This window comes from Mus musculus, chromosome 4 (genome assembly GCF_000001635.26).
Source record: "Mus musculus strain C57BL/6J chromosome 4, GRCm38.p6 C57BL/6J".
Lineage (NCBI taxonomy): Eukaryota > Metazoa > Chordata > Mammalia > Rodentia > Muridae > Mus > Mus musculus.
Window position 1 is genome coordinate 129,285,577 of NC_000070.6, and position 27,438 is coordinate 129,313,014.

The following is a 27,438-nucleotide window of genomic DNA, read 5'->3' on the forward strand; positions in this document are numbered from 1 at the left end:
GATTAAAGGCTACCATGTCTGGCTTGAGATTCATTTTTCTTAATTATATGTTTGTATGTCTATGTGTGAGAGTACAGGGGCCTGAGGAGGCAAGAAGTGTGGTGTCCCTCTGGAACTGTAGTTACAGGCCATTGTGAGCTGCCTAGTGTAAGTCCTACAAGCCCTCACCCCTAACCGCTGGACCATCCATCATTCTAGTCCCAGATAAACCCTAGTGTTTCCCACTGTGCTACCTGCGGTGCAAAGGATAAGCAAGGTGATGGAGCAGTGGATATGTGAATCCTATGAGGGGTGCTCCTCTCAGGAGACCACATGGGAGCTGAGCTCTGAGGGACGGCAGAATCTGACATAGACAGCAGCAAGGACAAAGGTCCAAGCTTGAAGGGGTTTCTGGACTTAGTAGGGAATCGGTTTTTCACACTAAGGAGCTTAGTGGGAGCTGCCAGGAGTTAGAGATGTGGCCTTGGGGACATCCCTGCCAGCTCCTGGGCAAGGGGGCTGGGAGGGAAGAGGCAGCCAGCCCCTGTGACTACCACCCTTGCTGCCTGTTGCCTAGCACCTTGGGTAAACAGCAGGCTGGCAGGCCTTGCCCTTGCTCCCTTCCTTCTCTGTGACTGGCAACAGCTGTCCAGCAAGAAGCCCGGAGGTCTGCCAACATCCTCCCCTGGAATATTTCAGGGCTAAGTCAGAAAATGACCAGCTGCCTCCAAATCTCCTCTTCTATAGACCTTACATGGGTATATTGGGTTGCTCTGGGCTTTTGGATTCCTCCCTCTTGCAGTCTACAAAAAGATGCAAAAAACACAGCTCCGGGAGACACTCCCAGAGTGTGCACAGCCACAGCCACCCCTACCCCTCAGCTGCCACACTGGCACATGGCAGCCCAGTCAGGCATACAGTCACACATGGTTATACACCTGCTCCGTAGTCTGCAGCCAGCACCCACTTCCCCTCAGGATGATCACACCTGGCACAATCACCCTGCTCTCACATCATAGAGCTGCACTTCCACACGACCACCCAGGACCAGGACTGGAAGGAAGTCACACTGGGGATACAACCTTAGACCCATCTCTTGCTGCACACACAGAACCTTCGCCAGATGTTCCCAGCTGTGGGCACAAGGATCACAACGCACAAGCTACCCAGTCAACAACACCCGGGCATCAGTCCTCATTCGCCATCCCATAGGATGCTCTAAGATCTGATTAAACGGAGTACAGCCTTCTGGCCCTGGCCGCTAGGTGCACAGCATTCTTCTGCGATTGAATCAAAGCCCTCCTCCCTCCCTGACTCGGGGACTGAGTGGGAAAAAGTATTCAGAGAAAGAATGCCTGGGGCTCAGGTTTGGGAAGGGGTCCAGCAGCTCGTCCTGGGGGGAGGGGGAGGGTGCCTTCAGTGTGGAAGTCTAACTAGGACACCGGAGGGTCGAAGACTTAGGGGTGGGTGCGTGCCTTGAAACACAACAGAAGTGACTGAGCAGGAGCGACAAATCGACCTCTCAGAAGACCCCAAGAAACCTTCCAGGGCGAGGGGAAGAAACCTGAATTAAACAGACTCAACTTTATTGCCTTAAGCCGTTCTTCCTCAGCCGTGGCCCCCAGCTGTCCCCAGACGCATGGGGTGTGGCAGTTAACCACCCCCCCCCCTCTCCAGCAGGCGCCTTGCCCCACCCCCTCATGACAGCTGCAGGCCACCAAGAAGATGACCCGGCTCCAAGCCCTTGCGTGGGTGGGGATCGCAAGGCGCCGACACGAGGGGCGCTGGATCCCTCTGGGTACCCCACCAGTAAATCTTCCTCCCGCCTTCATTGAACTCGGGGGGCAGCTCCCCTGGGACCGAACAGCCCCCTCCTCTCCTCACCATGCAACCAGGGCCAGAAGGAAAGGTGGAGAGATGAAAGGAAGGTTCGCGAAGTGCCGCTGGGCCGCCCCCTCATCCCACCCCACCCCATCCCCTCCCACCCTCTCCCCGCCCCCAGGGCCGCGGGGCCCGCGCCCTCCTCCCGCGGGTAATCGTCCGGCCAAGTGGGCGCGTCCCGCCCGGGCCGCCGGGATCTGGTGTCCGCTGCAGCTGGCAGTGCGGCGGGCGCCGGCACCGGCACAATCGCCGACGGCGTTGGCTATTAATAACACTCCGGGCGAGCCCGGGGTCGCGCAGCCATGGCCAGCCCGGAACCCCTGCGCGGCGGGGACGGCGCCCGGGCCTCGAGGTAGGATCCTCTAGGGCTCGTGTCGCCGCCCAGTAGGACAGGGGGTGCTGGGTGGGCTCCCATCCCCGACCCGCGGCCCTTTTCCCTTGGCTGTGGGTAGTGGTCATGCCCGGGTGTGGCACGGGGCGGAGCCACCGGGGAAGGGAGATGGGAGGCCCTGGCTTGGGGACCTGACACCTCCGGGGGTCTGTGTCACTCCTTCCACAGGCTGAGTGCGATTAATCCTTTCAGGCTAGCAACCTGTCAAAATGTAGTTGGCCTAACTGACTAAAGAGTATAAGTTTTGGGTCTTTTTTTTTTTTTTAAAGTCTTATTTTTCCCGTTTCTTATTCACTTGTTAGCGGGGCTAGGGAGAAACCATTTGAGAATTCACTGCATTTGAGCCACTTGGTGCAGGGTTGGGCACCTGCCAGCTTGAAGTTGAGTCTGTTCGGTCAGCTCTCTCTCCCTGGTGTGGCTCAGGGTGGTGGCCTAGAGAGGCAGTTGTTCTCCTGGCCTAGCACTGGGCCCTGGCTGAGCCCAACAGCTGTCCACACTGGAACTTTACCACTGGGGATTGTGGAGTCATTTTGCCTCAGGTCACATTGTGGCCCAGGGACTTCCCAGTGTATCAAATTATGGGAATACTTCCTGGTAAACCCTGTTGTCACATGAGAAGACAACCCTAAGCTGGGTTCTTAACACATTTTGCCTGTATTCCCTACACACACACTAATAAGCTTGAAGCCAGGCACGAACCTTTGTTTGCATGACATGTAATACACACGTCCAAGTCACAGTCTGATGGACAGCATAAAGGAGTTGCCCAAGTCCTCTGGGACAGAGACAGAGTGGCAGAGGTGTTGAGGTCAGGGACCCCAGCTGGGCCCTGTCCCTCTCTTGCTTGGCCTCCTGTAATCTGCTTCTATGCCAGCTCAGTAGAGAGGCAGTTAGCCGAGGACAACCTCTGGTACCCAGGGTGGTGTGGCAGCCTGTAACTCAGGAGGCCTGGGTTCTATACCACAGACCTGCCACTTGACCTTGGGCACAACTTCCCCTGGAAGTTCAGTTGTTTTCTTCTTGCCTTCCAAGGGCCCCACAAGTAGCCCTGTCCTCAGGACATCCGCTCTCATCCAGTGGACAAACGTACCTGTATAACTTAAAGTCACTCCTCCTGATGATGAAACTGCATTCCATTCAGAATGTCCTGAAGACACAAGTTGGTATTGTTGGGATACGGTACCAAGGAGATGGAGTTGCAGCATGTTTAGACATTTGTTAAGTAAACAGATTTTTTAAAAAAATATTTCTTTTAGCCCTGGCCATCCTGGAAATCACTCTGTAGATCAGGCTGGCCTTTAACTCACTGAAATCCACCTGCTTCTGCCTCCCAAGTGCTGGGATTAAAGACATGCGCCACCACTGCCCAGCAACAGATTACTTTTTTTTTTTTTAAAGATTTATTTATTTATATGTAAGTACACTGTAGCTGTCTTCAGACACTCCAGAAGAGGGCGTCAGATCTCGTTACGGATGGTTGTGAGCCACCATGTGGTTGCTGGGATTTGAACTCTGGACCTTCGGAAGAGCAGTCAGGTGCTCTTACCCACTGAGCCATCTCAGCAGCCCAGATTACTTATTCTGGCTGGGAAATGAACCTAGTACTTTCTGCCTGCTAGGCAAGGGCTCGCCCCTCAGTCTCAGCCCTAACCCTAGAAAGGTGCTTTGACTATGATATTTCAGAGGCTTTTAGGCTTGTGTTAAGTGGGCTGGGAACGGTGGTCTTTAGGCTCCCTCCACTTACAGGACTCAGGCGAGCCTTAGGTGCTTCGCCCTTTGGCTTGCTGGCCCCTGCATTGGGCGTTATAGATGAGCAGCCTACAAGAGAGTATTCATGTAAGTGCTTAGACTAGAGGTTAAGTCACTCCAAGGCAGGAACATAATGAGGAGGGAAAGCAGGGACTCTGCCCGAGCAAGCAGCTGCACCTTCCCGGTGCCGGCAATTTTACCTTCTCTGGTAGTTCAGGTTGGTGTTTTTAGGCAGCTTGGTATTCAAGAAGTTGCATTTTTCAGCTAGCTCCTTTAGATATTACGGGCTCGGAGGAGTAGGAGGTGTGAAGAGTTGCCACAAGTTCTGGGCTGCCAGGCACTAGGAGGATGGCAAGAGGAATGTGAGCTGAGGCTAAAAACTCTAGGTTAGGGTCACATCTCTGAGATTCCGAGAGCCAGGCATGGATGGCTTGTGCCTGTAATCGAAGCACTTGGGAGACTGAGGTCAGTGATCCTTGGGAGGATCGTTAAGAGTTCCAGGCCACAGATTGGAGAGATGGCTCAACTGATAAGGGCACTTGTGGCTCTTGTAGAGGACCTAGGTTGGGTTCACAGCACCCACATGGTGTCTCACAACCATTCATAACTGCAGGGGATCTGATGCCTTCTTTTAACCTCTGAGGGCAGCAGGCATACATGTGGGGCACAGACATGTACGCAGGCAAAACATCCATAGATATAAAACATTAAAAAAAGAGAGTCCAGGATCAGCTTGTGCCATAGTGAGTGCCATAGGCCAGCCAGGGCTTTATAGCAAGACTTGGGCCATCAGGCCAGCCAGGGCTTTATAGCAAGACACTGTCACAAAGGTTTTACAACTGTGGCATGGAGCAACCGTGTTGTAGGCAGCAAATTATGGCCAGGCTTAGCTACAGAGAGGCAAGGAGGCCTGTTAGAAGGCTGGCACAGCCAAGCCATGGTGGAGCAAGCCTTTCATCCCAGCACTTGAGAGGCTGAGGCAGGCAGATCTTTGTGAGTTTGAGGCCAGCCTGGTCTACAGAGTGAGTTCCAGGACAGTCAAGGCTATACAGAGAAACTGTCTCGAAAAAAAAAAAAAAAAAAAAAAAAAAAGAAAGAAAGAAAGAAAGAAAGAAAGGAAGAAAGAAAAGAAAAAAGACAACAATACAAACAAACAAATAAACAAACCAAAAAGGCTGATATAAACAGAGTAAACAGACCACAGCTTGGACTAGGGTCCTAATGGTGGAATGGAGAAGACTTCCTGTGGTACAGGTCAGTTTGCGGCAGGCTTCTAGCTAACTGACCTGTCTCAAGGTGAGGAGAGCTATAGTGTAGGGCAGCTGAGCTACGGTCAAGTATGATGACCTGAGTTCCAACCCCAGAACCTGCACTGGAAGGAGAGAAGTGCCTCTTACAAGCCGCTCTCTGACCTCTACTGTGGCACGAACGCCTCCATCACAACACACACACATGTACACATTAAATAAAATGCAAAAAGAATATACATTTGAAGCTGATCTCAACAATCATGTCATTTATTCATTTGTTGTTTTGTTTGTTTGTTTTAATAAAAGGACTCAATGTTGCCCTGGCTGGCCTGGGAACTTGCTATGTAGATCAGACTGGCTTAGAACCTACAGGGACCCCCCTTGCTTCTGCATGGGATTAAAGGCATGCATCAGAGAGGATGTAGATTTTGATTATCTTCATCTGAATGTGAATGATGGAGAAAAGCTATTCAGCAAGATTCGCAACATTAGTGTTTGGAGTCCATACGCATAGATTGTATGTGTGCACACACATATGATTCTGTACACATACAGACTGATTCTGAACTCTCTCTGCTGGTGAGAATGACCCGGAACCTCTGATTCTCCTGCCTCTACCTCCTGAGTGTTGAGGTTACAGGAATAGGCGCGTACTATCTACCACAGCAGGTTTTATGTGGTGCTAGGGATCAAGGCCAAGACCTCCGACATGTTCCATGAGCACTCTACCCACTGAGCTGCGGCCTCAGCTATTACCTGTGTGTGTTTGTGTGTTTGCACAATGTGTGCGCGTGTGTAGAGGCCAGAGGTCAATTTTGTATGTCCTCAACGGTTTTTCATAGGATCCCTCGCTGGGTCTGGAGTTCACCAGTTAAGCTACAGGTTCTCCTGCCACTGCCATTCAGTGCCAGGCTTACAGGTGTTACCCCAGGGCTGTGGGGGCCCACACTCAGGCTCTCGTGTTTGTGTGTGGAAAGCAGGTACTTTACTGAACCGTCTTCTCCTCCCTTTGCGGTTTTTGGTTGGTTGGTTTTGTTTGCTTTTAGATTTTATTTATTTAAAGGTTTATTTATTATTATATCTAAGTACACTGTAGCTGTCTTCAGATGCACCAGAAAAGGGTGTCATATCTCATTACGGGTGGTTGTGAGCCACCATGTGGTTGCTGGGATTTGAACTCAGAACCTCTGGAAGAGCAGTCGGTGCTCTTAACCACTGAGCCATCTCTCCAGCCCTGTTTGTTTGTTCTTTTCAGACAGAGTTTCCCTCTATAGCCCTGGCTGTCCTGGAACTCACTCTGTAGACCAGGCTGGCCTCAAACTAGATTTAATTTTTTAAATTTGTTTTTTGCATGTATGCAGGGAGGGATGCCTGGAGTTAGAAGACAGAGTTGCAGGTGGTTGTGCTGGGACCCGAACTCTGGTCCTTTGCAGGGGCAGCCAGTGCTTTTTTACCACTAAGTCACCTCTCCAGTCTCAACCCTGCCACTTTAATGCCTACTCATTTATTGTGTGTGTGTGTTTCTGGGACAACCTGTAGAAATCAGTTCTCTCCATTTGGAAGCCAGGGATTGAACTCAGTTTATCAGATTTGGTGGCAAGTGCCCTTATCTGCTGAGCCACTCACTGAATCCCCCCTATTTTGTCAGGGAGTGGCAGATTCTCACAAAACCAGGTTGGCCTTCAGCTCACTAAGTAGCTGAGGCTGGCCTTGCATTTCTGACCCCCCTCCCTCAGCCTGTTGGGATTACAGGCAGGCACCAGCACGGTTGTCTTTCCTTGTTTTACGGGCACAGTCTCTCTATGTGGTCCCAATTGCCCCTGAACATGTGTAGAACTGTGGAACACCCAGCTGTGTCTGAGAATAGCGTCCTCTCCATGAAGTGATGTAAGCAGAGACTAGCCAGTGATGCTGTGGTGTCAGGGAATTCGAATGGTGGGCAGTGTGTGGAAGAGGCAGACTGGGGAGGGGAGTAGTGCCTTAGGGTTTCATTGCTGTGAACCATGGCAACTCTCATAAAGGAATACGTTTAACCAGGGCTGGCTTACAGTTTCAGAGGTTCAGTCCATTTATCATCATGGCGGGAAGCACGGCAGCATCCAGGCAGGCAGGGTGCTGGAAGAGCTGAGAGTTCTCCTTTTTGATTCGAGGTGGGGCAGATGGCGGGTCTCTTCCTCTTCTACATAGCTCAAAACCCACCCCTACACACACTTCCTTTAACATGGCCACACCTCCTCCAATAAGGCCACACCCTCTAATTAATAATGCCCCAAGGGCCAAGCATATTCAATTCCCCATAAGTAGCTAAGAGAACCTGCTGCAGCTAACCGTGAGACAGAGGCCCTGTTGACACTCAGTGGAGCACAGGCTGCTCTTTCACGGCCATCATCTCTCTTGCAGGGAACCACACACCGAGGCGAGTTTTCCTCTTCAGGAGTCAGAATCCCCGAAGGAGGCCAAGACCTTTAACCCAGAGGCCACTCTGTCTTTGGAGGGGACTGTGAACCTAGAGGACATTCTCTATCTGGGGGCATCGGGGGACTTTGAAGAGAGTTTTTATGAGGAAGAATATGAGAAGCCAGCACTGACACTGTTTATCGACGAATCGAGGCAGCCAGACGAGGCGCTGGGCCTAGAAGAGCCCGTGCGCCCAGAGGAGATGCTGTCTGTGGAGGAATCCGTGACGCCAGATGAGGTGCAAATTTCAGAGCAGCCTGTGGAGCCAGCTAAGAGCCCAACTGCTTGTGAGGGAGAAATGGTGGCCACGGAGGGAAGCCTGCCTGCTCAACCGATTCCCAACACCGAGGAGGATCCCCTCAGCGTGGAGGACCTGGAGCGGCTGGAAGCTCGTTTCCAGCAGTGTGTACAAGCCGTGTCCCAGCTGGAAGAGGAGAGGGACCAGCTAATCCACGAGCTCGTGCTACTCCGGGAGCCAGCCCTGCAGGAGGTGCAGCAAGTCCACCAGGACATCCTGGCTGCCTACAAGCTCCACGCACAGGCAGAGCTGGAGAGGGACGGGCTCAGGGAGGAGATCCGGACGGTGAAGCAGAAGCTGTTCAAGGTGACCAAGGAATGCGTGGCTTACCAATACCAGCTGGAGTGCCGTCAGCAGGATGTGGCTCAGTTTGCCGACTGCAGGGAAGCGCTGACCACTCGGGCAGCCCAGCTCTCGGAAGAACTGACCCAGCTCCGAGATGCCTGTCAGAAGCAGAAGGAGCAGTTACAGCAACAACTAGAAGCACCCCCGACCCAGAGCGATGGGCACTTTCTCCAGGAGAGCCGACGGCTGTCGACACAGTTTGAAAATCTCATGGCCGAGAGCCGCCAGGGCCTGGAGGAGGAGTATGAGCCTCAGCTGCTCCGGCTCCTGGAAAGGAAAGAGGCCGGGACCAAAGCTCTACAGGACACCCAGGCGGAGATCCAGGAGATGAGGGAGGCTCTGCGACCCCTGGAAGCAGAGGCCCGGCAGCTCCAACTTCAGAACAGGAACCTGGAGGACCAGATCACGCTCGTGAGGCAAAAACGCGATGAAGAGGTTCAACAGTACAGGGTAGGCCCTTGGCTGTGCAACAGACAAGTTTTATTATGTAGTTCAGGTTGGCCTGGAGACCTTGAGAAACTTGAGACCTTCCTGCCTCAGCCCTCTGAGTGCTGGGACCATAGGTGTGTGCCACCACACCCAGCTGAAGGGACATATTTTAGCTCAAGGGAAGTCTGATGTCCTTCTTTTCTCCTTCTGAGACAGGGTCTCTCTGTGTAGCCCTGGCTGTCCTGGAACTCACTCTGTAGACCAGGCTGAACTCAGACTTCCAGATCCACCTGCCTCTGTTTCCTGAGTGTTGGGACTAGAGGTGGGGCATACCACACCCAGATAGGTCTAATAATGTCTTTGGGGCTAGGGGTTACTTACCATCCAGTACTACAGAAAAACCTGTTCTTTGGGCCCATTCATTCTATTATTATTATCATTATTAATTCTATTATTATTATTATTAATTATTTCATATACTATATCCATACCACAGCCTCCCATTCTCTCCATTCCTCCTAGTCTACCCCCCACCCCCCAACTCATTCTTTTTTTCCTTTAGTTAGGGTAGGGTTAGGATTAGGATTTTTTGTTTTGTTTTTGTTTTTTTGTTTGTTTGTTTTTTCGAGACAGGGTTTCTCTGTGTAGGTAGCCCTGGCTGTCCTGGAACTCACTCTGTAGACCAGGCTGGCCTCGAACTCAGAGATCCACCTGCTTCTGCCTCCCAAGTGCTGAGATTAAAGGAGTGTGCCACCACTCCTGGCCAGCCTTTCTTTAATTTAAAATTTTATTTTTGCTTTATGCATATGGGTCTTTTGCTTACGTGTATGTTTGTGTACCTGTGTGCATGCAGTGCCCAAGAAAGCCAGAAAAGGGCATTGAATGCTTTGAATCTGGGGTTAGAGGTGACTGTGAGCTACCATGAGAGTGCTGGTGCTGGGGTCTTCTGCGAGAACAGCAAGTGCTCTTATCTGCTGAGCCCAGCTCTTATCTTATCTACCCCAGCCTCTTGCCAGTTATGTTGACTGTTGGTTTACACAGTCGTGTGTGTGTGTGTGTGTGTGTGTGTGTGTGTGTGTGTGTGTGTGTGCATTAGTGCAGTTTGTTGAGGTGTAGGGACTCTGGGGGTTGAGCCCAGGGCTTCACACAGGCTAGTCAAACAATAAATAGCTTTACTCATAGTCCTCTTTAGACTTGAGACAGGGTCTAAGTTGTCTAGCCTAGTCTTGAACTCACCCAGTAGCTCGGGCAGGCCCTGAGTTTGAGATCTTTCTGCTTCAGCCTCCCATGTAGCTGGGATTACAGACCTATGCTACCTGGGTAAAATGGGCTGCCATACCTGGCTTGGATTCTTATATTCTTTTTTTTATAGACAATGAACTGGAGGCTCAGCGCAGTCCTTTGAGGTTGGGCCTGACCAGCCCTAGGTGTTTCTGTGCTTCATCTTCAAGTCTAACTGACCTGTGACTCGTGCTTGGCTATAGAGAGGGTTAGAACGGCCCAGCACAGGAGCTCATACCATGCTCTGCCAGGCACACTGACCTTGGAACCACTGATCCAGCCTCCACCTTGAAGCTGTGCGGACTCTGGGATGGAATCTCTTTCTCGGCGTTTTCCATTTTTGCACATGTCACCATATCCCTGTATTCCTGTTATTTCTGATTAAGTGTGAGCCAGTTCTAACCCCGTTTTAGAACAGAGTAGGATATAAATACGGAGTGGATAAACATTTGCGTGTGCCGCGGCAGGCTGGGTGGACAGGAGGCAGCAGCTATCTTTACTTGTCTCCTGGTCTGCCACGGAGCTTAGGGGACACAGCAGGCCAATGTCAGATGTTGCTAGGCACACTGAGGAAACTTTGCTGTGGGACCTTTTACAGCCACCGGGTTGTTCTATTTGCAGACAGGGTCTCAAGTGGCTCAGATTGGTCTTCTCAAAGTTACATGTGACCAGGCGCTCCTGCTATCCCTGTCTGCCTACCTCCTGTGTGCAGGCCTTCAATTCACCCTTCTCCTGCCTCAGCCTCCCAAATCCTGGGAGTATCACTCAGCATCATGGCTAACTTGGTAGTTTTGGTTTTCAAAACATATTTCCTTGGATAAACCTTATTTTTTATTTTTTGGGGAGTTTTTCGAGACAGGGTTTCTCTGTGTAGCCCTGGCTGTCCTGGAACTCACTCTGTAGACCAGGCTGGCCTCGAACTCAGAAATCCACCTGCCTCTGCCTCCCGAGTGCTGGGATTAAAGGTGTGTGCCACCACCGCCCAGTGTTGGATAAACTTTAAAGTTGTATGTCTTCCCTTAAGAGAAGCCTTGAAAATGGTTCCGTTCACTTTGCTGATCTTATTATAGTATTTATGATTTTTAAAAATTATTATTATTATTTTAAAAAGATTTATTTATTAGTATACATAAGTACACTGTAGCTGACTTCAGACACACCAGAAGAAGTTGTCAGCTCTCATTACAGGTGGTTGTGAGCCACCATGTGGTTGCTGGGATTTGAACTCAGGACCTTTGGTAGAACAGTCAGTGCTCTTACACACTGAGCCATCTCACCAGCCCCCATTATTATTATTTTTTCTTTTTTTAAAAGATTTATTTATTATTATATGTAAGTACACTATAGCTGTCTTCAGACACACCAGAAGAGGGAGTCAGATCTTGTTAGGGATGGTTGTGAACCCTCATGTGGTTGCTGGGATTTGAACTCTGGACCTTCAGAAGAGCAGTCCGGTGCTCTTACCCACTGAGCCATCTCACCAGCCCCCATCATTATTATTATTTTTAAAATTTTTTATTTATTTTATGCATGTGAGTATACTAGCTATCTTCAGACACACCAGAAGAGGGCATTGGAGCCCATTACGGATGGATGTGAACTACCATGTGGTGGCTGGGAATTGAACTTAGGATCTTTGGAAGAGCAGTCTGTGCTCTTAACCACTGAGCCATCTCTCCAGCCCTAAAATTATTTTTTATTTTTGTTTTTGAAATAGAGATTCTTTGCATGGCCTTGGCTGTCCTCTAGCTCTGTATACCAGGCTGGCCTTGAACTCACAATCTTGAGTGCTGAGATTAAAGGCATGCACCACCTGCCACTGGCTTCAGATTTTATTTTCAATCATGTGTGTCCTTTGGGTAAGTGCACAGGAGCACTGGTACCCTCAGAGGCTAGAGGTGTGGGATCTATGGAAGATGAGCGCAGAGGCGAGTGAGAGCTGCCTAATGGGGATCAATCGAATTCAGGCGCTCTGCAAAAGCCATGTATGCTGTTTCTGAAGCGGGACCTCACTGTTGAGTGTAGAGTGCCTTAAACTCTTGATTCTCCTGCCTCAGCCTCCTGAGTGCTGAGGTTTCAAGGCCTGTGTCACCATGACTAACCCAACTCTTTTTTTCTGAGAGGGCTCCTAAGTGGTGTTTGCAGGTGACTCACCCTGCTTCACTCTGGTTACTTTTCAAGGCTGCTCTGAGCTTCTTAGGTTGCGCCTGCGCTCTTAGAGTCTGTTTGTCATCACTACCACCTCCATTATCCATCCATTCACAGTTTCTACGCGTCTAGTATGGTAGAGGCTAAGGTGCTGGCAAGAAAAGGCAGGAAACAGTCAAGGATGAGGTGTTGCTGTTCTCAGAGTCTGCAGTCTGGGAGGGATGCCAGACACAGTGAACATTTTCAGATAATCCAAACATCACTGAAGCTTTCTGAGTTGAGGATGTAGCTCAGGGCTAGGGTGCTTGCTTAGCATGCACAAGGCCCCTGGGTTTGACCTCTGGCACTGCACACCCAAAAAGAAAAAGGCCTGACGTGGTGGCGTGCACCTTAATATCAGCATCCAGGATGCAAGGGCAGGTGGAGCTCTGAATTGAAGGTCAGCCTGGTCGGTATGGTGAACTCCAGGTGGCGGGGGAGGGGAGGCGAGAAGGAAGAAAGAAAAGAGAGAAAAAAAGGGGGGCGTTGCTTGACCTGAGATGGATAACTGTGAGCTTCAGTGTGCTAAACCCAGAACCATGCAAGGAAGTAGCGCCTGTAGGGGCTTAATCCTGCCTAAGGAAACCAGGGGGACTGCAGAGGGGTAACCATAGCTAATATGTACTAGCAAGTTCTCTACAGAGTTCATTTACTTTATACCCCTGCAGGGTACGAAATGTTTGAACGGTGTGCAGAGAGGGGCAACAGAGAAGCTCTTGGTCCAGCGTCCCACTGTCCTGGAGCACTGGCCTGAGCGTGTAATCCCGAGTGACAGCACGCTCCTTCCCTCCACGAAGTGTTTCGGTTGGGCCTTGAATGGGTTCACTGACCAGTTAGGTAAAAGTATTCCAGGCAGAGGGGACAGCTCATCTGAGAGCACGGAAAGCAAGCTCAGTGGGGCTGAGCCGTAAGGAATGAATGGGCAGGCAGGCAGGCAGGGCTGGCTGGAGTTTACGTAAGGGTTTCTTTTTCTTTGTGTGTATGCCTGTGTGTAGCTATGTTCACCTGCACGTGCTGAATGGCTGTCCTGCTCTGTCACTCTTGGCCTTACACCCGTGAGAGGTCTCTAATAGCATGGAGTTATGTCAGTACTCCTCTCTGCCCCCCCAGATTTGGGACCAAAGATGTGTGTGTGGTCACATTTGAGCTTGTTATGAAACTTTGGACTCACTTCAAATTCATGCATTTGTACCAAGTATTCAACTGCTGAACCCAAGTTTTCACTAAAGCCACAGACCCCCCTCCTCCTCCACTCCAGATAATGCTAAAAATTATTTTGACAGTTTCATGTATATAATATATTCTGATCACAACCATCTTCCCCGCTCTTCTTTCCCCAACCTCTGCCAACCCCTCCCTCTTTCCAGCAAGCGCCCCACCACCCCCATTCATGCTTTTGTTTTTGTGAATGTCTATTTAGAACGTGTAAATGTCTACTTGGAACGGCCGTGCTGTCATTCTCTGACTGCAGAGTGCCAGGGTACTTCAGTGTGGCCTTCTCAGGTTTCGCAGAGAGGTCATAAGAGTCTGTAGCAGAGTGATGCGGAGTGTGAGCTCGGAGCCAAGGCAAATCCCACCGGCTCTGCCTCCTCACAGGTAAAATGGGATCACACCTGATTTTAACTAAGAGGCCAAGAAGCAGAGGAAATGGGACTTCCGGCTGGAGAGATGTCTGGTGGCTGCTGCTTTTGCAGAGGTCATTCTCTGGAGAGACAGAGGGCAGTTTACACCTTCCTGTGTAAATACTGTTTTGACTTGCCTGTAGTAAGTGTTGTCTGGGAGGCTTACAGCTTTCTATCTGCTAACCTAAGCCTAGTCCTGGAAGCTTGTAACCTCTGTACAATCTAATCCAGGCCCAGAATATCTCCAGCCTCTGAGACTTGCTGCTGAAGAAGCACCTCACCCTAGTTCTTTCTCATCTTTCTCATCAGCTGCTCTGGCTCCGACTGATTCAACCTGGCTTCTCTTGGCTTCTGATTGATTTGCTCTGCTTGGCCTCAAACTACTTCAGTCTGTTCTAATCTTCTGACTCCATCTCCTTCTCTGACTCATTCACCTGGGTTTAGCTTGTTTTCTCTTGCAACCTATTTCTCTAAACTGACCTGGTATAACTGTCTCCTCGGCCGGGCAGTGGTGGCACATACTTTTAATCCTAGTACTTGGGAGGCAGAGGCAGGCGAATTTCTGAGTTCGAGACCAACCTGGTCTACAAAGTGAGTTCCAGGACAGCCAGGGCTATACAGAGAAACCCTGTCTCGAAAAAACCGAAAAAAAAAAAAAAAAAAAAACCAACCAACCAAACACCCCCCCCCCCCCCGCAAAAAAAAAAAACCACACCAAAAACCAAAAAACCTGTCTCCTCCTTCTCTTTTTCTGTCTCTGTGCTGCTCTCTCTTTTAAAGATTTATTTATTATTATATGTAAGTACACTGTAGCTGACTTCAGACACACCAGAAGAGGGCATCAGATCTCATTATGGGTGGTTGTTAGCCACCTTGTGGTTGCTGTGATTTGAACTCTGGACCTTCAGAAGAGAAGTCAGTGCTCTTAACCACTGAGCCATCTCTTCAGTCCCTTTGTGTTGCTCTCTTAAGTAGCTTCTCTTTCCTCATGAGAGTTGGGCACATCCTATGTCTCACTCATTCTGTTGAGTCTTTCTTTGATTTGTCACTTTGTCCGCCACTCAACGATCAATTTCAAACATGAGTTCTTTCTTCTATGCATTGTTTGGGATTAAAGGTGTGTGCTAAGGGTTGAGCCACACCACAACTAAAAACAGGTTTTTTTTTTTCAGTATATAACACAATTTTAGGGTTTACAGTGTGATCAGATATCCTGCAACATTCCTGTTAACTCCAGCTCCAAGCGTTCCATGATCTCTTCTGACCTCCCTAGGCACTGCAGGCACATGGTACATATATACATATATACTCTGAGGTACAGGTGAATTCATATAATTTTTTTAAAAAATGGAATTGATAGGCCCTTCATAGGGTTGCATTGAATGAGCTAGGTATTATTTGAAAAGCTCTTGCTGTAGTGCCAGGCTAATACCTATGTACTCTTTATTTTTTGAGACAGGGTCTCTCTCTCTCTCTCTCTAGTCTGACTAATCTGGAACTATGTAGATCAGACTGACCTAAAGACCCACTTGCTACTATATACATTTTTTCTTTGGTAGACAAGGTTTCTCTGTGTACCCCTGGTCATTCCAGAATTTACTCCATGGACCAGGGATCAGGTTGGCCTCAAGTTCAGAGTTCTTCCTGCCTCTGCCTCCTGAATGCTGGGATCAAGAGTGTGTGCCACCACTTCACTGTGGCCTGGCTACATTTATTTCTTTTAAAGAAGATTTTTTTTTTTTTCGAGACAGGGTTTCTCTATAGCCGTGGCTGTCCTGGAACTCACTTTGTAGACGAGGCTGGCCTCGAACTCAGAAATCCACCTGCCTCTGCCTCCCGAGTGCTGGGATTAAAGGCGTTCACCACCACGCCCGGCTGTTTTGTTTTTGTTTTTGTTTTTTAATGTATTCAGGCTAGTCTGGAACTCCTGATCCTGCTGCCCTAGCCTCTGGGATTACCAGCTTCTGTTGTTCAGGAATCGCTACACAAACCATATGAACACTGATCCCAGCTAAGCAAGAATACTTTACTGAAGGCACCCAAGACTACTCAATCAGGGCCACAAAAAGGACTTGGGAACCTAACAGTGGTACAAGTCTGTTCTTAGGGCAGGTTTATTAAATAGGAAAAACCAAGTTCAGAAATTCAGAGGGCAGCAGGCGTGGTGACACACACCTTTAAGCCCAGCACTCGGGAGGCAGAGGCAGGCGGATTTCTGAGTTCAAGGCCAGCCTGGTCTACAAAGTGAGTTCCAGGACAGCCAGGGCTTTGCAGAGAAACCCTGTCTCAAAAAACCAAAACCAAACAAATAAACAAAAAACCACGCCCCCTCCCAAAAAAAGAAATTCAGAAGGCAAGGGTGGAGGCATTACTATGTACAGTTTTGCTAAGTAGACAGTATTATCAGCTGACTTTTAAGCTGACTGGGACTGCAGGAGGTAAGCGGTATGGTGAACAGGTGGTGAACTGGGGAGTTTCAGAGCACTGAGATTAGAGACTGAGTATTTACAATCACAGTGTTATGACCTCTTAGGAGAATATTTCAGCGTCAGCTATGGATAATTACTTCTGGAAAGCGGGGTCTGAGAACCTGAACTTAATTTCACCTTATGAGCAAAATGGAGATGGAATACAAAATGGGTACAGTTATGTTCGAAGGATCCGGCCTCACCACCGCTGCCTCATCTCATCTCTGTTGTCCATTCTTTATGTGGCAGCCTGGATGGTGGGCTGAAAGTGCCTGTCATTGCTTAGACCATAGGTGGAAAAAGATTTCTGAGACAGTAGGAGGGGCAAAGGATTTTCTGAGAACATTATCAGTCCCATCTGGTTGGGACTCAGACATAAACTAATATAACCCCCCACACACACACGCCTACCTTCCCGGTGAGCTACTTTCCCATAGGCCCATGCTCAGGCTACAATAGCCAGCTTTCTTTTCCTTTCCCTATTCAACGCTGTCATTTTCCTTTGGAGGCAGACCTGGAGTTTGCTTGTTTGTTTATTTATGGTTTTTCAAGACAGGGTTTCTCTGTGTAGCCCTGGCTGCCCTGGTACTCACTTTGTAGACCAGGCTGGCCTCAGAGATCCACCTGCCTCTGCCTCCCAAGTGCTGGGATTAAAGGCTTGCACCACCATTGCCCGGCAGACCTGGAGTTTATTATTTTGTTTCTGGCTTTGTAGATTAACCAGGTCAGTCTTGAATTTATCTGCCTCTGCCTCCTGAGTGTTGGGATTAAAAGCATGCACCACTGCACCTGGAGTAGTCTTAGATTCTTTTAAATATTATTTTAATTAATTGAGTGTGTAAGTCTGGGTGGGCATTTATACACGTTGGTGCAGGAGGCTACAGATGTCAGTCACTGGATCCCTGGGAGCTGGAGTGACCAGCAGTTACAAGTTGTTTGAGGTGAGGGCTGGGAACTGAACTTGGATTCCTTGTAAGAGCACCGTGTGCTTTTTAATTTTTAATTTTTGTGTGTTTGGGTGTTTTGCCTGTACCATGGTGGCCAGAAGGCAGCCTCAGATCCCTTGGAACTGGAGGTACAGATGCTTCTGGGTCCTTTGAACATTGTGGCTCTTGCTTTAAACACTGAGCCATCTCAGTGTTTAAGGGGCAGTGGTGGTACATGCCTTAAATGCCAGCACTCAGGAGGCAAAGGCAGGTAGATCTCTTGAATTCCTGACCAGCCTGGCCTGCAAAGTGAGCTCTAGAACAGTAAGGAATACAGAGTAACCCTATCTAACAAACCAACCAACCTAACAAAAACCCAACCCAACCAACCTAAACCTTGAGTCATCTCTCTAGTCAACACCCCTTTCCCTTCTATATATTAGATTCATTTATATGTGAGTACATTGTCACTCTTCAGACACCATAAGATATTGGGTCCCATTACAGATAGTTGTGAGCCACCAAGTGGTTTCGGGGAATTGAACTCAGGATCTCTGGAAGATCAGTCAGTGCTGTTAACTGCTAAGATCTTTCTCCAGCAGTCCCCGCCTCCCTTTAATAACAGATCCTACTTAGCCTTGGCTAGGAATTCACTGTGACTCAAGTGGCTTCTTCCATCTGCCTGTCCATTTTCCCTTAAAGAAGCCGGCTTTTTCTCATGTGCCCGGTGATGGTTGACTGGCTCTGCTAGACTGTCGAGAGCCAGTTCCTTGTGTTTCTGAATTCCTAGTGTGAGCATATGTCACCAGTGTTTTCCCCCATGGACTCTGGGGATTAACTGAGGTTCTCCTATTACACTTTAATGACTAAGCAATTTCCCCAGACAATTATTTTATTTTTTTAAAGTGTTCTCGAGACAGGTCTTCCACATAGCTCTGCCCTGGAACTCAGTATGTGGAACAAGCTAGTCTTGGACTCAGAAATCTGTTGGGGGGGGGGGGAGGGTTAAAGGTGGGTGTCATCACATCAAGCCATTTTCTTTTCTTTTTTCCTTCCTCACTTTCTGATAGACCCAGGCTGGCCTCTTAACTCACTGTAGTGAAGGATGACCTCGACTCTGAATCTGGGCAGAGTCCTGGGATTCCAGGCAAGCATAGTCAGTCACTGTCTTTCTGTACTGTGCAGTAGCACCTCCTCCCATGTACTTTTGTGCCGTAATCAAAACTGGGGCAGTGCTGGCGCGCACGCCTTTAATCCCAGCAGAGGCAGAGGCGGATGGATTTCTGAGTTCGAGGCCAGCCTGGTCTACAGTGAGTTCCGGGACAGCCAGGGCTACACAGAGAAACCCTGTTTCGAAAAATCAAACCAAAACCAACCAACCAAACAAACACAAAAAAAACTGTGATGCCTCCCTTCAAATGCCACATTCTTAGGTGATAAGGTGGTCCATATCTGTGGTCCCCAAGGCATGGGTGGGCACTAAAAAAAATAAGTGTGTCCAGTATCACAGACTTAGGGGTCAGTACAATACCAAAACTGCCTCAAATCTGCAAAGTCCTCTAATAATAGCACATACCCACTTCTTTGTGAAGTCTGCCAAGTGAGCTGCACCTACAGCTGTCTCACCCCAATTAACAAGGATCCAAGCCAGCTAGCAGCCAAGGCAGACATGCTGACCCCTTCCTTATCATCAGAAGACTCACACGGTACTCAGCTGATATGCTCAGCACCACATACAAGTGGTTATCCTGTACTTTTTTTTTTTTTTTAAAGGCAGTGTTTTATGTAGTGCAAGCTGGTCAAAAATTACATCACCAAGGATTGAACTTCAGGCCCTCTACCTTCCACCTTCAGAGTGCCAGTGTGCACCACCATGACCACGTCTTGATCATTTCTCCTTCCAGTGCTGGGTCATTCATTATTGTGTAGGCATGTGCTTTTCCCTGAACCATAACTCTAGCCCCTTTGTTCAGGTTTACCTTTGGTTTTAGTTGTGAAATGATTTTCAAACCTTAAAGAATCTCAGCAATTTGTGAAATGCAGATAAATCCTTTTAAAAAACAAAACTTCCAATCCATAAGCTAAAAATATATTATGCTAAAATATTATGAGGAATGTCAGCAACTGATGAAGCACTAAGAACACCAAACCCCTGAATACATCTTTCTTTTCTTTCTTTTTTTTTTTTTTTTTTTTTGGTTTTTCAAGACAGGGTTTCTCTGTGTACCCCTGGCTGTCCTGGAACTCAATTTGTAGACCAGGCTGGCCTCGAACTCAGAAATCTATCTGCCTCCGCCTCCCAAGTCTGGGATTAAAGGCATGCGCCACCACGCCCAGCTGAATACACCTTTCTATTTCTTTTTTTTTTTTAATATTTTTTTATTAAGTATTTTCCTCAATTACATTTCCAATGCTATCCCAAAAGTCCCCCATACCCTCCCCCCACCTTTCTATTTCTTTAACTTACTTTGTCTTGCCTGTATGTTTGTATGTGCACTTCATGTATTCTTGGTACTGAGAGGTGAGGAGAGACTCAGAATAGGAGCCTAGAACTAGTTCCCAATGGTTGAGTCATGTGGGTGCTAAGAATCAAACCTGGGTCTCCTCTGCAAGAGCAACAAGTGCCTCTAACAGCTGAGTCATCTCCCTGCTCACCTTTTCACCCTTGTCAAGATTTAAGTCATCAAGTGATTGGTAATGAAGTTTTGGAAGTGTATTTGTTTTTTTTTCAAGACAGGTTTCTCTGTGTAGCCCTGGCTGTTCTAAAACTCAAGAGATCTGCTTGCCTCTGCCTCCCAAGTGCTAGGATTAAAGGTGCCTGTCACCAGTGCTATATTCAGGGAGGGCGCAGTGGTGTATGCCTTTAATCCCAGTACTGAGGAGGCAGATCAGAGTTGGAGGCCAGCATGTCCTACACATAGAGTTCCATGCTGGCCAGATGATACATAGTGAGATCTTGTTTAAAAACTAAAACAGGGGGCTGGAGAGATGCCTCAGTGGTTAAGAGCACCGACTGCTCTTCTGAAGGTCCTGAGTTCAAGTCCCAGCAACCACATGGTGGCTCACAACCATCCGTAATGAGATCTGACTTTTTCTGGTGCATCTGAAGACAGCTACAGTGTACTTACACATAATAATAAATCTTTTTTTTTTTAAAGATTTATTTATTTATTACATGTAAGTACACTGTAGCTGTCTTCAGACATTCCAGAAGAGGGAGTCAGATCTCATTACAGATGGTTGTGAGCCACCATGTGGTTGCTGGGATTTGAACTCTGGACCTTCGGAAGAGCAGTCGGGTGCTCTTACCCACTGAGCCATCTCACCAGCCCCAATAATAAATCTTAAAAAAAAAAAAAAAAAAACAAAACAAAACCTAAAAAACAAAAAAAACCAACCAACAAGCCCAAATGCTAACACAAAGTGCAGCATGCAAGCCAAGCGCTGTATTAGCCGATGTCAGGTGTTGTCTGGCTCACAAATGTTTGGCCATCCCGTGCAGGAGCAGCTGGAGGAGATGGAGGAGAGACAGAGGCAGTTGCGCAGTGGGGTGCAAGTTCAGCAACAGAAGAACAAGGAGATGGAGCGGCTGAGGATGAGCCTTGCTGAAGAGCTTTCCACATATAAGTCAGTGTTCTCTGCTTCCCAAGTCTCTCAAATCTAAAACTCAGAGGATGGTGGGAGGGTCCAGGGAATATTTCATTTAAAGAGAGAAAACAAACCATTTGGATAAACGACTTTCACGTTGTGCTGACCCACAGATGGCAAACAGCTCTCTCTCTTTAAAGGGCTATGCTACCCAAGAGTCTGGAACAGGCTGATGCACCCACTTCTCAGGCAGGTGGAGTCGAGGCACAATCCCCAGGTGATCTTTGTGGGTAGATGACAGTGGTGTGTGTTCGTCAATACTGCTTCCCTAACAACACTAATGCCTTGCTCTGGAGGGTCTTACTGTTACCCTGGCTTGGGATCCTCTTACCCCATTCTGAGTAGTTACACTGCCTGCCTCTGGAGGGTGGGGATTAAAGGCTTGAACCACCACTGCCCAGCTAAGAACTTTTAGATTATAGCTACATCATCTACTGGCTGGTCATGGCTGTGGTCAGGAACAGTTGCTGAGGACACAGAAGCCACAAGTCTGTAACTCCAGCCCTCCATCATCTGATGCTTCCTTCTGGCCTTTGTAGAGACTCCAGACACATATGTGATACACACACATACATGCAAGCAAAACATTCACTCAAACATAAAATATTTTTTAAAAGGTTTATTTATGTATATGGATCCCCATTACAGATGGTTGTGAACCACCATGTGGTTGCTGGGAATTGAATTCAGAACTTCTGGAGAGCAGTCAGTGCTCTTAACCACTGAGCCATCTCACCAGCCCCATAAAATATTTTAAACACCCTAAATCCAGGTTCTACATACACACTTCTCAGGCACTCAAGTTCCCTTGGTAAAGATCAAAAGGCAACCCTATCACCAACTTCAGAATGATAAAAGAGGGCTAAATTACTCATTAGAAAAAGAAAAAAAGAGAATAGAGCCCAAATGTACTGCTTAGTCAATGTATAAAACAATGAACAAGCTTGTCCATTCCTGTGTCAGGGTGGGTCTGTGAGTACAGGGAACTAAACTGAAGTCCTCTGGAGATGACATCCCCTTAGCTGCTAAGCCATCTCTCCTGTCCCCATTTTCTTGGGTAATAAACACAAAGGCTGTGGTTTCAGTAGTTGGGAGGATATAGAGCCTAGTACCTTTCAACCAAATCACACAAATCCACTTAGGAAGCTGAGGCAGGAGCATCATAAACTCAAAAGCTTTAACTCTAACTGTATGTATGCCACCATATCTGTCTGCTCGACTCTTTCGCCTCACTGTCATTATTCAGTTTTGCAAACAAGATCCACTTTCCACTTAAGTATCTGCTACTGGAATGTCATTTCTGGTCCCATGAAAACATGCTGCCTGAAAACAGGCAGGTGTGGTGACACATGACTTAATCAACACTCAGGAGGCAAGTGGATCTCTGGGAGTTAAAGGCCCAAGTTTTACACAGTCAACTTCAGTCCAGTCAAAGCTATGTAATCAACCAAAACCACATTGTTCTAAAAAAACCTTTGAAGTTCACTGTTATAAAAGCTGTATTTCAGATTGTAGAAAGTACAAACTTAACTGTTATTTCTTTCAATCTTACAGGGACTGTTTAGAAATATATGGTCGGACCTGTAGCCCAGAAACAAGAAAACATTTATTAAAGGATCACTAGGATGGACTTTCCCCCAACAGATAAGAGTACCAGCACTGGCAAGCAATTCACCCTGTAAAAGTACAAACACTGGCTGTTTTGCCTAAAAATATTTTAGGTTGGCTGGAAGCAGAATCCCAGTCAACTTTTTTTGTAGGCTGCTGGTACTGATTTCAGTGTACTATGGAAGGGAAAAAGAGCCTTTTATCTTCCAGCAGAACCCTGAGTGATGGATGCATCACCATACCCTGAACTATCGTGAAGAATGTTATGGAGTGCTTTGTGCTGACCCAAACCAAGAACGTCTGAGGGAAAATGTTGGGGTCAAAGGGCAGCCAATTTCTGCTATATGGATCCACAACTTTGTGCTACAGGTATTAGATTTTAAGACTCTGCTCACAAAGCCATCTTCCCCTTCAAGTCTACACTCGTATTTTACTCTTAAAATAGTGTCAAATTAAAAAACACCAAAAAAACAAACCACTACCACCACCACCACCAGACCCCACTTATATATAGCCCCAAGTGGCCTAGAACTCACTCTTTAGACAACGTTGGCCCTGAACTCTGCTGGGATTAAAGGAATGGCATGCTTTTTTTTGAGACCAGGTCTCAAGTCGTCTAGGCTGGTCTCTAACTTCTGTGGGTCAGGATGACCTTGAACTTCTGGTCTTGCCTCTACCTCCCAACTGCTGAGACTCCAGGTGTGTGTGCACTGTCAGCCATGACCCAAGACACACCCCACCCCTCCTGTCCTGGACCTAACTCACGGAAACCTACAAGCTCTAGGATTAAAAGTGCACATCCCATATCCAGCTTGATAATTTGTACTACATGCCAGCGTAATCACAAGTTCTAGGCATCACTTCAGATCTGGACCAGACACTTCATTACCCAAACTTTCCCAAAGCCATAAATGGTTCTGAGGTGAGAGTCATCTAGTCAGTCCAAGCAAAAGCAGGTTTGCTTGTTTTTTTTTTTTTTTTTTCCCCTTTCGCCAGTTATCACCAAGTGGTAATAAAGGCACTGACTCTTAAGTCTATACTTTAAAAGTAGGGGTTCCAATGAAAAACACTCATCAGATACAAGCTCTCTGTAAACAGTTCAAGTGTGTTTTAAATTTAAACTCTGCCTTAAGCTGTCTATCACACTGCCTTTGAGATTCTTGGAAACCTATGTAGCTCTCGGGAGAAGACTTCAAGAATATGTAATTTTACCAAGGCTAGTTTGTGTACTCTATTCAGTAATGTCTTCAATTTCCCTGACTGGAGTAAAGCTCTCTTTTATCTATGGTTATTGGTCTATTATGTTTATTACAATCTTGATAGTCAAAACTACAGAAAACAACTGTCATCGAACAAACTCTTCCAGAAGCCATAGACTGTTGTCTGATGGATACTAAATAAAACCCACCAGCATGGGGCTATATAGAAAAGCAATTTATTCCATTATAAGCACTTACACAGTTAGTCATGGAGAGTAACAGGCCTGATGGTGAGACAGGTCAACCAAAATGGAGATGGCATCAAACTATAGTGGTCAAAGACTAACCCCTAAAAAAGCAACTTTTATCAAGGATTAATTTAATCTTAAAAACAAACACAAACTAGCAATCCACTCTTTCTCAACTTGACAGTTCACCAGTGGAACAACTGCCAGGTAAAAACATACATCTTTACAACTTGGTGGTCCCAAGTTTAAAAAAAGAAAGAAAGAAAAAAGGAAAGAAAGAAAAAGAAAGGAAGGAAGGAAAAACCACACACAACAAAAACCAGACTTTGTTCAGCTACCCAGCCACAATTGGAGCCACCAACGAGGCTTTGCTGACTTAAACCCCCAGTTAAGATTTAGAAAACACCGGTGGTTTGGGCTTGTAGCATTGTTGGTGGCACCTATTGTAGCTGGGTAGCTGAACAAAGTCTGTGCCTCAAACCAATGTTAAATCCATCTCGGGGTTCAGAGGAAAACAAGGAGAGTCTAGGATCACAGGTGCAGACACGTCTAGGACCCTTGTCCCTCTGGATCCACACTTCCTTCAGGATCTTCATCATTGTAAATGTTCTCCGCCTGCCATAAAGAAATAAGAAAGAAAGAAAGAAGAAGGTATTTAGCATGAAGACAAGTTTTTATAAAATATTATGCCAAGGCGCCTGATAACATTTCAAGGACGGCCATACATTTCTAACTACTTAATAACTACTGTTGAATAAAAACAGCAACAACATGCAAATAGTATCAATCACAAATTGGTACGGTCAATTGGTGTGTCAATAAAAACAGGAGAGGCCACAGCCTCCTGTACCGGGCACTTTTACATGAATATGGATGATCATCATTCCCAAGCCCTTTAACCAGATGGATTATTGCTAATTGCTAAAATAAAAACCATAAATGTCTCTATGAAATACACAGAAAGTAATGTTTATGAGTAAAGAATTTCTTTTTGGAAAGATAGAAGTGTTTTTGTTTTTTTTTTTAATTTTTGTGATGTGCAATTCTGGTGCATGATAAAACTCACTGAATGGTAAAGCTTTCTATCCAAACCTCAATTTTTCGTTTTCTGGGAGGGGTTTTTGAGACAGGGTTCCTCTGTGTAGCCCTGGCTGTTCTGGAACTCACTCTGTAGACCAGGCTAGCCTCCAGTTCCGCCTGTTCTGCCTCCCCAGTGCTGGGATCAAAGGCACGCGCCACCACTGCCCAGCCTAAACCCCAATTTTTAAATCTTTTGGAAAAAAAAAAAAGAAAAAGAAAAAACAAAATAAAAAAACAAACAAACAAAAAAAACTTTTACATAAACTAACCCCTACCTCTACAAGGTGATGAAACAGATTAATCTTTTTTTTTTTTTAAGTTTTTCGAGACAGGGTTTCTCTGTATAGCCCTGGCTGCCCTCGGACTCAGAAATCCGCCTGCCTCTGCCTCCTGAGTGCTGGGATCAAAGGCGTGCGCCACCACGCCCGGCCAGATTAGTCTTAAATACCCAAACCACCTGGGCAAAATTTATTCTTAGCAGCTACTATCTGTAAGTTTATCATACTGGGTGATGCAGAAGATGAGACAATCTTATGTGGTCTGGCCAAAGAGACAATGAATATATAATAAGGCTAAAACCAAGCCATGTGGTGGTGATAAATGCCTTAACACCAGCAGTCCAGAGGCAGAGGCTGAGGCAGGTATCTCTGAGTTTGAGGCCAGCCTGGGCTACACAGAGAAAACTGTCTCAAACTCCCTCCCCCAATAACAACAACAAAAACCCCATAACTAAATAGAGGGAGGGGATAGTATTTCATGTTATACTCATCAATAGACTTAACAGATACCATCTCAGAGGGTCACTGCAAGCTCCAATTTATAGAATTCTTTCTATTCATCATTGCTATAAAATTTGGAGGTCTTGCAAGAAACTTCTTCACTTGGTTTGAAAATGTTCTGATTCCACAGAACAAGAGATTTTGACATTTATGTATTGTGCGCGTACAAATCCCTCTTGGTTCAGTTTCTCCAAGAACTAGGAATACAGGGCTACCATACATACACCTTGTTTATTATATTGGGATATAACTGAGAGACCAAATGAAAGAGATAAATACAATAGGGAGCAGACAGGGTTGCTTCTCACGCTGCTTTCCAAGCAAATCAGTGTGAACACAGAACTCTAGAAGCTCAAACTTCTCCCATCCCCACAGGGGAGGCTGAGAGTTCCAAATGTTTGTCAGCAATTTTGCTGACTAGCCCAACTGCAAGGCTACCTAGAGTTCCACCAAAATTGCCTTACTAACGGGTCTCGGCACGACCACAAGGGAGCATCATCACCAACAGGACACACTGAGCTGGAAATCCCATTGCTTTCTTGGCAGTCCTATGCCAATAATAGAACACAGCCTAAGCATGTACTCCTTCTTATCCGGATAGAACCCACAATGGAACAGTAAGCCTGGAAGGATCTAGTTTACCCCATAACCTTTTCTCTTCCTCTGAGACAGGGTTTCTCTGTGTAACCCTGGCTGCCCTCAAACCCAGAGATTCCAAATGCCTCTGCTTCCCGGGTGCTACTGGGACGAAAGGTGTGCGCCACTGTGGGAAGCCACATGTGTCGTTGCAGGGTGGCGCTGGCTTCTGCTTGCCACCACACATACATAGGCAGTAAAGTTTTTTTTTTTTTTTTTGCCAAGATGAGGTTTTGAGAATTAACCAAAATTAACCAATCAGATGAAAGAGAAGTTAACCAATCAAATGCAGGCATGCAAATGAGGTGGTAAGCATAACCCAAGCACAACCAATCCGGGTGTGAGACACGCCTCTCCTAGGCCTATATAAGCAGCACCAGTTCTGGGCTTGGGGTCTCTTCACCTCTGCAATCAAGCTCTCGCAATAAACATGTGCAGAAGGATCCTGTTGCTAAGTCGTTCTTGCTGGCAAGCCAGGGCATGCAAGACACCACCACTGCCAGCCTTCTTCTTCTTTTTTTTTTTTTTTTTTTTTTTTGAGACAGGGTCTCTACACAGGCCCAGCTGTCTTGGAACCACAGAGTTACCCGAGTTCTGGGACTCAAACTGTATACCTCGCACCACATTTTCAGAAATAGCACTGCATATAATTTTAGACAGGTGTATGACAAGGAATAAAACTTTTAAAATATAATGTATCAAGGTTAGAGAAATGTCCCAGTGGTTAAGAATGCTTGTTGCTCTTCTAAAGGACCATAGTTCAGCTCCCAGCACTCATGTCAGACGGCTTACAACTGCCTGTAACTGCAGCTCCAAAGAAGCCTCTGACACCAGCACGCTTGTGGCCTGTGCACATTCACATATTCATTCATTCATTCATTGCCCCCACCCCCGTCTCAAATTTTTAAAAAATAAATAGCCACAGGTAACACAGGACATAAAACCAGTTTGTAGTAATCAAAATAACTATTGTACAC

At 47.1% G+C, this 27,438-nt stretch overlaps 2 protein-coding genes across 6 annotated transcripts in view; one reads left to right on the top strand and one right to left on the bottom strand.

The window, feature by feature from the left end:
- Positions 1 to 1,679: 1,679 nt before the first annotated feature.
- Sync (syncoilin) lies at positions 1,680 to 23,807 on the top strand. 4 transcript variants are annotated; one of them, NM_023485.3, is made up of 5 exons: positions 2,045 to 2,212; positions 7,651 to 8,800; positions 20,766 to 20,890; positions 21,052 to 21,128; positions 22,466 to 22,983. In NM_023485.3, the coding sequence occupies exons 1-5, from the start codon at positions 2,163 to 2,165 to the stop codon at positions 22,474 to 22,476; spliced, it is 1,413 nt and encodes a 470-aa protein (NP_075974.3). In that variant the 5' UTR covers positions 2,045 to 2,162; the 3' UTR covers positions 22,477 to 22,983. The 4 variants fall into 4 exon arrangements, with proteins under 4 accessions (XP_006503437.1, XP_006503436.1, XP_011238910.1 ...); XM_006503374.2 differs by lacking the exon at positions 21,052 to 21,128 and having other exon boundaries at positions 1,680 to 2,212; positions 22,466 to 23,807; XM_006503373.3 differs by having other exon boundaries at positions 1,960 to 2,212; positions 21,052 to 23,807.
- Rbbp4 (retinoblastoma binding protein 4, chromatin remodeling factor) overlaps positions 21,524 to 27,438 on the bottom strand; it is a 28,271-nt gene continuing 22,356 nt past the window's right edge. The window contains exons 12-13 of one of the 2 annotated variants that reach the window (XR_001784111.2): positions 24,448 to 24,581; positions 23,933 to 24,304 (exon numbers count right to left, since the gene is read on the bottom strand). Coding sequence is in view for 1 of the 2 variants with exons in the window: in NM_009030.3 (NP_033056.2) it covers positions 24,516 to 24,581 (66 nt within the window). In the remaining variant the exon portion in view is untranslated. Of the gene's footprint in view, positions 24,582 to 27,438 lie in introns of both variants that reach the window. The other variant, NM_009030.3, reaches the window with a different exon arrangement.